Below are 9,202 nucleotides of genomic sequence, written 5' to 3'. Positions count from 1 at the left end.
AAGCCATAACCCACCATATCCCAGAGAAAGCTGATGGGGGCGCTCTCCAAGGTCCTGATCTCAACCCCCACCAACCCCCCTGGCCCCCTCATCGGCCAGGCTCTTCCAAGCCATCCTAGGATGGGGAGGAATCCTGCTTCAGGCCAGGGTCAGGTGGTTACCAGTGTGGTCTTGCCCAAAAGACCCTTTCTTTTTCTTTTTCTTTTTTTGTTTTTTTTGACAGAGTTTCACTCTTGTTGCCCAGGCTGGAGTGCAGTGGTGTGATCTCAGCTCACTGCAACCCCTGCCTCCCAGGTTCAAGTGATTCTGCTGCCTTGGCCTCCCGAGTAGCTGGGGTTACAGGTGTCTGCCACCATGCCCGGCTAATTTTTTGTTTTTAGTAGAGACAGGGTTTCACTATGTTGGTCAGGCTGGTCTCGAACTTCTGACTTCAGGTGATCCACCCACCTCGGCCTCCCAAAGTGCTGGGATTACAGGTGTGATCTTTTTTTTTTTCTTTTTAGGAGATAGAGTCTCGCTCTATCAGCCAGGCTGGAGTGCAGGGGCACGAGCACAGCTCACTGCAGCCTCAATCTTTTCAGCTCAAGAGATTCCCCTGCCTCAGCCTTGCAAAGTGCTGGGATTACAGGCATGAGCCACCAAGGCTGGCCCCAAAAGGTCCTTTTCTGTGATTCATGGAATAAATTGAGGAAGGAGGAAATGAAGGGGAGAGTCAGGGTGGTCGGGGGATAAGAAAGGTCTAAGGTGGGCTGCTGGGTTCAGAGGTGAGCAGAAAAGACATCGTAGGGAGGGAGGAGGGTTTGGGGGCAGAGTGAAGATTTGAGGTGGCTATAAAAGGCAGCTAGTGGGGCCCAGAAGCCCCTGCCCACTCGCCCACCCCCAACTCACCCACACAGTTCTTGCCGTCGGGGCTGAGCTTGAAGCCTGCATTGCAGACACACTGGAAGCTGCCCTCTGTGTTGACACAGCGGCCCAGGTGACAAAGGCCGCCACTGACAATGCACTCGTCCACATCTGCGGGGAAGGCAGGTGGGCAGTCAAGAGGCGCCCCCCACCCTCCAAGCCTGGGCCAGAACCCCCACCATCACTCCCACTCTCGGATGGACAGCCGTACCCACGCATGCCTGCTTGGTGGGCGTGGCCTGGAAGCCCAGGTAGCACCGGCAGTGGTAGGTGCCAGGGATGTTGACGCAGTCACCGTGGTGGCAGGGGCTACTGGTGCATTCATCTACATCTGAGGGGAGAGGACCCTGAGCCCCAGCACCAGCAGGGCAGTGAGAACCCACCCTCCCCACCTGGCTGTGGCTCACCGATGCACTCGCCACGCACGTCCTGGGTGTAGCCCACATTACACTCGCAGCGGTAGCTGGAAGGCGTGGGCAGGCAGCGACCATTCAGACACAGGTTGGTGAAGTGTCGGCAGATGTCAATGGTCTGGTTCAGGGTAGCAGTGCCTACGGGTAGGGCCGGCAGAGGCATCTGAGCAGTGGCTGGCCCCCGCCCCAGTCTGGAGACTGGACTTCACCTCTCTGGGCCCAGATACCCCCTCTAAGGTTGGCACCCTGCCCCAGCTCAGATTCTGCCCCCTCTCACCCGGAGAGACCTGCCTTAGATTCAGAACTCCATCCTGGGACCTAGATCCCTCCAACCTGATGCCTAGATCCCTCCAACCTGGGGTCTAGATCCCTCCACCCTGGGGTCTAGCTCCCTCCAACCTGAAGCCTAGATCCCTCCAACCTGATGCCTAGATCCCTCCACCCTGGGGTCTAGATCCCTCCAACCTGGGGTCTAGATCCCTCCACCCTGGGGTCTAGCTCCCTCCAACCTGAAGCCTAGCTCCCTCCAACCTGGGGCCTAGATCCCTCCAACCTGGGGCCTAGATCCCTCCACCCTGGGGTCTAGATCCCTCCACCCTGGGGCCTAGATCCCTCCAACCTGGAGCCTTAGATCCCTCCAACCTGGGGCCTAGATCCCTCTAACCTGGGCCCAGAGATGCCCGGACACTCTGGGCCCAAATCCTCACTACGGGGCAAGACCCCAACCCAGGCCTAAATCCTTCATCTCAGACCCCCACACCAGACCCAAGCTTCCCACCCAAAGCCCAAACCCTGACTTATTTATTTATTTTTTTCAGGGAAAGGGTCTCACTCTGTCACCCAGGCTGGAGTGCAGTGGCACAATCACAGCTCACTGAAGCTTCCAGTTCCTGGGCTCCAGCGATCCTCCTGCCTCATCCTTCTAAGTGGCAGGGACTACTGGTGCACATCACCACACCTAGCTAATTTTAAATTTGCTGTAGAGACAGGGTCTTGCTATGTTGCCCAGGCTGGTCTCAAACTCCTGGCCTCAAACAATCCTTCCACCTCGGCCTCCCAAAGTACTGGGATTACAGGCATGAGCCGCTGTTTCCAGCCCAAACTCTAACTCTGAGGACCAGATTCTCCAGTTACCTCCATCCCCATCCACAACCAGCACTGTCATCCCTACCAGCCAGGCCAGGAGTTCCCCCTCCAAAGCCCTAACCCTCTCTCTGAGGCCTGGACACCCTCCCCTGCTCAAAGCTCTCTCCCCATATCCAGGACCATCCTTCAAGTCTTGGAACGTTCCTCCCAAACCCCAAGTCTCACCAATATTAGAGTTGCCAGGGCCCAGGCTGGGGACTCCACGCCCATCGGAGCCATGGGGGTTGAGTCGTGCCGGCCCAAGACGGGGGCCCATGCCATTGGATCCGAAGCCCAGGAGGCCAGGGAAGAGGCCAGGGTGGCCGGGTAGCAGCGGCAGCCCCTGGGCGCACAGTTGCTGGAACTCATCTGCAAGGAAGCCAGGTTGAGGCCAGGCCCTTGGTCCTCCCCTGTCCCCTCCTCCCCCACAGCCCTGCAGGCTGCAGCTCTTACTCACTGGAGCCCCGAGGAGGACACAGCTCAGGGGCCGGGCCAGCCGCCCAGCACCTGCCCTTGTCGCAGCAGCACTGCCTGCGAGTGTAGTGGCCGGTGAGGTCTCCGGCACAGCGGCCCCCGAAAAGCACTGAGAAGCAGGTGCCGGCCCGGTGGTCTGTAAAAGATCAGAGAGTGAGTCCATGAGCACGGGACATCAGTGACCAGACCTGGATCCAAATTCCAGCTGTAGCAGCACTGCCTGTAGGACGGGTCTGTTTGCCGCTCTGTGCCTGAGTTTCCCCTCCATAAAATGGGGACACCTGGAGCATCCACCTCACCTGGGGAAAGTATTACCTGGATGAAAAGTCTGACATAGTCCAAATGCAGTAGCTCATGCCTGGAATCCCAGAACTTTGGGAGGCCGGGGTGGGTGGATCACTTGGGGTCAGGAGTATAAGACCAGCCTAACCAACATGGCGAAACCTCGTGTCTACTAAAAATACAAAAATTAGCCAGGCGTGGTAGCAGGCACTTGTAATCCCAGCTACTTGGGAGGCTGAGGCAGGAGAATCATGAATTGATTGAACCCAGGAGACAGAGGTTGCAGTGAGCTGAGATCATGCCACTGCACTCTGGCCTGGTCAACAGAGCAAGACTCTGTCTCAAAAAATATAAAGGGTCGGGCACAGTGGCTCACGCCTGTAATCTTGGCACTTTGGGAGGCCGAGGCGGGTGGATCACGAGGTCAGGAGTTCAAGAACAGGCTGGCCAACATGACGAAACCCAGTGTCTACTAAAAATACAAAAATTAGCCAGGTGTGGTGGCACGCACCTGTACTTGGGAGGCTGAGGCAGGAGAATCACTTCAACCCGGGAGGCAGAGGCTATAGTGAGCCGAGATCGTGCCACTGCACTCCAGACTGGGCGACAGAGCAAGATTCCGTCTCAAAAATAAATAAATAAATAAAAATAAAAAAGAAAAGTTTGACATGTGGCCAACGCTCATTCAGTGCCATCTCTTATCACCAAGATTTCCAAGTTATCACACAGAGGTAGTGAGCTCCCCGTCGATGCAGGCATCCAACCACACTGAGGAAGACCCATTGGTGGGGAAGAACTGCCCCAGTGGGATACCAGGCAGGGACACCGAGATCTGCGGCTGTGTGTCTTTGCTTGCTGGCTTCAGGCATTACGCAGAAATCTAATGTGAATTTCAGAAAGGGGCCCCAAGGAGTTGAGGGGTGGATTGATGGCCATAGCCCCCGGGGAGACTGAGGCAGACAGGGTCCCCAGGTATGAGAACCACCAACACTCTTCCACTTCCCACTGCACCCTCAAGGTCAATGGCTTTATGTAGCGATCGGATTTCTCAGGCTCTGGCTTAAAGAGCATATTTTTAGGCTTAAAAATGCACAGAGCTTGGCCGGTAGCCCACAGTTTAAAAAACTCCTCCCAGGAGCTGGGAGGGCCACTGAGAGCCGCCCCTGACCTGCCCCAAGCTGGGAAAACACGCAAATGTTTCCACCTCTCTGGTCCCCACCCCGTGCACCTGGGGACCCCCCAGGTACGTGTGTGGGAGTCAGGGTTTTTCGTTCTCAGTCTCATCATAGCCCCTCAAAGGGGGCTGGGCCGCCCAGACGAGGAAAGGTCAACAGACGCCTCCAAAGTCACACAGCTGCAAAAGCAGGAGGAGGACGGGAAACTCGATTTCCCAATCTCAGGGGGCCCAACAGGCCCCTTAAGCAAGAGAGACAGAATATAAGAATTTAAACAAAAATGCTCAGGCACGGTGGCTCATGCCTGTAATCCCAGCACTTTGAGAGGCCGAGGCGGGTGGATCACCTGAGGTCAGGAGTTTGAGACCAGCCTGGCCAACACGGTGAAACCCCGTCTCTACTAAAAATGCAAAAGTTAGCTGGGTGTGGTCGTGGGTGCCTGTAATCCCAGCTACTGGGGAGGCTGGGGCAATCGTTTGAACCCAGGAGGTGGAGGTTTGCGGTGAGCCGAGATCGTGCCATTGCACTCCAGCCTGGGGGACAGAGCAAGACTGTGTCTAAAAACAAGAAAATAAAAGAATTTTATCAAAAATGATCCTGTCATTGCTGTAAGTACACATCGTGAGCTAAGTGGTCACAGCCTCAACCTCACCTGCTGTCCATGAATGTGTATTAAGTATCCTGTAGGCACCAGCCCTCTGCAAATTACTCCCAAAAGATATCTTCCTCACTCTTCACTGAGCTAGGTACTGCTATCATCTACCATTTTACAGATGGGGAAACTGAGGCACAGAGCGATTAAGTCACTTGCCCACAGGGTCTGTGAGCTGCCCTGGGTGGGAGCCCTGGACTGATTCCAAAGCCTATGTTCAGAGGCTGGTTTGTCAAATCCAGGGTCTGCTCTTTAGCAGTGGACAGAGGACCCCGCAGTCCAGGGGATGTGTCCACTGCTACCCCTAATGCCAGCTGTGACGGCCCCCAGTGGAGGAGACCTAGAAAGTCTAGAGTTGGCCACAGCATACTGGCTGAACTCCAAACACAATATTCTCAGCCCTGCCTGGTAGTGGCCTAACCTGAGGTGACTGGGTGATGCTGGAAAACCTCCAAGCACCCACTCCTGTCTCCCCAAACCAGGACGCTGTCCATCCTCCACCACCAGCGTTCATGTTCCTGACCAGCCCTATTGGCCACAGGCAACTTCTAGGACCTGACATTCAGCTCATCAAGACAGCAAAAGAAGGAGTGAGAGGCCTGAGCGCGCGGGGTGGGGGGGTGGGTTCCCGCTTGGCCAGGTCAAGTGTTGGGGGGTTGCTGAAGGGTGGGCCTGCAGGGGGAGCCACAGCCCAAGGGACCGCCAGCCGGGCAGGGGGTCTGGGGAGTTGAGTGAGTTCTGGACTTGTGGACTGGACTCAAGCAAACCTCCCCTTTCTGGGCCTGTTTCCCCATCTCAAAAATGGTGGGGCCGGGTGCGGTGGCTCACGCCTGTAGTCCCAGCACTTCGGGAGACCAAGGCAGGTGGGTCACTTGAGGTCAGGAGTTCAAGACCAGCCTGGCCAACATGGAGAAACTCCATCTCTACTAAAAATACAAAAATTAGCCAGGCGTGGTGGCGGGTACCTGTAATCCCAGCTACTTGGGAGGCTGAGGCAGGAAGATCTCTTGAACCCGGGAGGCAGAGGTTGCAGTGAGCTGAGATTGCACCACTGCACTCCAGCCTGGGTAACAGAGCGAGACTCTGTCTCAAAAAAAAAAAAAAAAAGAGAGAGAGAGAGAGAGATAGAGAGCTGAACAAGGTAGTCTCTCTCCTACCCGCTCTCTCCCCCTCCAGCCCCTCGGTTCACTCAGGCAGTGGGTGTCATCCAGGCTGCAGGGAAAATCTCGGGGACAGGGGCACACGTAGCTCCCGACAGTGTTGGTGTAGTCACCCCTGGAGCAGAGGCCGGGCTCGTGGAGACACTCATTCACATCTACATAGACAGGGACAAGGTCAGAACTGGGCACCTCACCAGCCTGACCCCTCTGCCTTCCTGCAGGGGAGCCTGAGCCCCCCCAGACGTGAGTCACAGACGAGCTCCCAGGTTGTCCCCCTCCAGTCACCCACCTTCACATGCAACACTGCTGTCACGGAGCCGGTGTCCAACTGGACAGCGGCAATGGAAGGAGCCCACCGTGTTGACACAGCTGCCTCCCTGGCACAGGCCTGGCACGGCCTGGCACTCATCCACATCTGCAAGGACAAAGCCCAGCAAGGGAGTGAGAGGCCCATCAGAGGGCAGAACCAAGCCAGCCAAGGCCTCCCACTCATCCCTGACCCCACTATTCACCTTGGCAGGCCCCCGTGTGGATATTGGGGATGAAGCCTCGGCGGCAGGGGTGTGGCTGTGCAGGGCAAAGTTCACATGGAAGGCCCCAGGCACGGCCCACAGTGGCACAGCAAAGCGCCTTGGTGCACGCGAGGCCTGTTAGCTGATGCTGGCACCCCTCGGGGCCCACTTGGCCAAAGCAGGGTCCCGTCCGGTAATCTGCAGGGCAGACAGATGTGGGTACCTGGCTGAGGACTGCCCCTGTCTAGCGATCTCTGCGTCTCTAACACCTTCTCAGCGCCCCCTGCACCCACAGACCAGGCTTTATTTATGCTGCTCCCTTCCTAAATAGAATATCTTTCCTCCCCTTTCCCTACCTAACGAACTCCTATTCACCCTTCAAAACCCTTTTTCTTCAAAGCATTTCCTGACCAACTTCCAAGAGAGAGACTAGGATCTCCAAGCCCATAAAGCTCAGGGCCTGTGTGAACACCCTGTCTGAACTGATGGGACTCCTTTCCCAGGCCTGTCCTCCCTTCAGGCCTGGGCAGGGACCCACGGACACCCAGCTAAAAGGCATGTCTAGTACTTGAGCATATGCCTGGCCCTGCCATATCGCCCAGATTTGGGGAAGGATCTGTTATCTGCCTAAATTCTCTGGACCCCCAACATCACATCCCCAGTGCCCATCAGGCCCAGCCCAAGGTGACCGCATTGGTTCCCCCAACCCCAGTACATGAGCCCAGATGCGACTTCTTGGCTCTCTTCTCCAGATGTTTCCAATAAAGGAGTTAGCTCTCAAACAAGGGCAGCCCCTCCCAAGAGAAGAAGCCAAAGTCACCCCCAACTCAGGCCCCATAAGGAGGAGGGGCTTCACAGAGACCCCTACCCCCCGGCTGTCCCGATGCCAAAACGCAATTCCTCGTAGCTCGCCCACTTCCCCCTCCCCCTTACTCTTCTGCCACCCAGAGCTTGGCCTGCCTCCAACAGCCCATGTTCCAATTCTGCAGTTTCCAGAAGCCCACCCTCAAACCCAGGTCACTTCCCCAGCCCCTCCAGCTTCTAGAACCCAGGTCCTGCCTATCCTCGCCTTCCTGGGCTGAAACGCCATGCCAGGCACTCAGATGCCTCCTGCATCTGAAAATCTCACGAGCCTGGACGTCCCTGACACCACCCACTCCTGTTCTCTTTCTCTTTCTCAGCCCCCTGTGGGCTCTGTTTTTTCTGTCCGTGCTTAAATGCCCAGGTCTCTGCTGGTGCTGCTTTCTCTAGCGGGGATCCTCAGCTGAACCCTGGGCTTCAGTCCCCATGGACGGAGCAGCTCCCGCCGCCGTCTCAGCCCCAGGCCTAAGTGTCCAGCTGCTTCCCGGACAACTTGCAAGTCCCCCAGCCAACACAGAGCTCAGTCTTCCTCCTCCCTGCTGGGGTGCACCACTAGCTTCCCCCCAATTTTCAGACCAGGCCTGGGGTTCATCTTGATTCCCTCCCTCTTCTCTCCCTGTCCCTGCCACACCTCACTGCTCACAAGAAAGGCATCACTGTGTCCATTCTCCTTTTTTCTTTTCTTTTTCTTTTTCTTTTTTTCTTTTTTTTTTGAGACAGGTCTCGCTCTGTCTTCCAGGCTGGAGTGCAATGGTGCGATCTTGGCTCACTGCCTCCCAGGTTCAAAAAATTATCATGCCTCAGCCTTCCAAGTAGCTGGGACTACAGACACGTGCTGCCACACCCAGCTAATTTATTTTTTTTTTTATTTTTAGTAGAGATGGCTTTTGCCATGTTGGCCATGGCTGGTCTCAAACTCCTGGCCTCGAGTGATCTGACCGCCTCGGCCTCCCAAAATGCTGGAATTGCAGGCGTGAGCCACAGTGCCTGGCCTCTTTTCTTTCTTTCTTTTTCTTTTTTTCTTTTCTTTCTTTCTTTCTTTCTTTTTTTTTTTTTAAAGAGAGATAGGGTCTGGTTCTGTCACCCAGGCTGGAATGCAGTGGCACCACCACGGCTCACTGCAGCCTCGAACTCCTGAGCTCATGCAATCCTCCCGCTTCAGCCTGAGACTACAGATATGCACTACCACGCTAGGCTAATTTTTTACTTTTTGTAGAGAGGGGAGTCTCACTACGTTGCCCAGGCTGGTCTCAAACTCCTGGTACGTCCACCCTCTTAATTTTGGTAACAGCCGCTCAGCAGGGGACCCCATCCATTTTAGCCCTCTTAAAAATGGGATCATTTTTAAGAGTTAGGGTGACTGGGTGTGGTGGCTCATTCCTGTAATCCCAGCATTTTGGGAGGCCAAGACAGGCAGATCACTTGAGGCCAGGAGTTCGAGACCAGCCTGGCCAACATGGCAAAACCTTGTCTCTACTAAAATTACGAAAATTAGCTGAGCGTGGGGATGCATGCCTGTAATCCCAGCTACTCGGGAGGCTGAGGCAGGAGAATCGCTTGAACCTGGGAGGCGGAAGGCGGAGGTTGCAGTGAGCCGAGATCGTGCCACTGTACTCCAGCCTGGGTGACATAGCAAAACTTTGTC

The 9,202-nt window shown here is 55.7% G+C and overlaps 1 protein-coding gene across 1 annotated transcript in view; it reads right to left on the bottom strand.

Moving 5' to 3' along the window:
* The window catches only part of FBN3 (fibrillin 3), a 95,437-nt gene that overhangs the window by 83,095 nt on the left and 3,140 nt on the right, over nt 1-9,202 (bottom strand). The window contains exons 5-12 of the mRNA XM_017880040.1: nt 6,697-6,894; nt 6,474-6,599; nt 6,214-6,339; nt 2,899-3,051; nt 2,628-2,810; nt 1,311-1,454; nt 1,115-1,234; nt 889-1,014 (exon numbers count right to left, since the gene is read on the bottom strand). Of these exons, the coding sequence (XP_017735529.1) occupies nt 889-1,014; nt 1,115-1,234; nt 1,311-1,454; nt 2,628-2,810; nt 2,899-3,051; nt 6,214-6,339; nt 6,474-6,599; nt 6,697-6,894 (1,176 nt within the window). The remainder of the gene's footprint in view (nt 1-888; nt 1,015-1,114; nt 1,235-1,310; nt 1,455-2,627; nt 2,811-2,898; nt 3,052-6,213; nt 6,340-6,473; nt 6,600-6,696; nt 6,895-9,202) is intronic.

The sequence above is a fragment of the Rhinopithecus bieti genome, unplaced genomic scaffold, assembly GCF_001698545.2.
Source record: "Rhinopithecus bieti isolate Rb0 unplaced genomic scaffold, ASM169854v2 scaffold_10589, whole genome shotgun sequence".
In the NCBI taxonomy this organism is placed as follows: domain Eukaryota; kingdom Metazoa; phylum Chordata; class Mammalia; order Primates; family Cercopithecidae; genus Rhinopithecus; species Rhinopithecus bieti.
The sequence above is the reverse complement of the archived record's forward strand: the minus strand, read 5'-3'. Positions and strand labels throughout refer to the sequence as shown.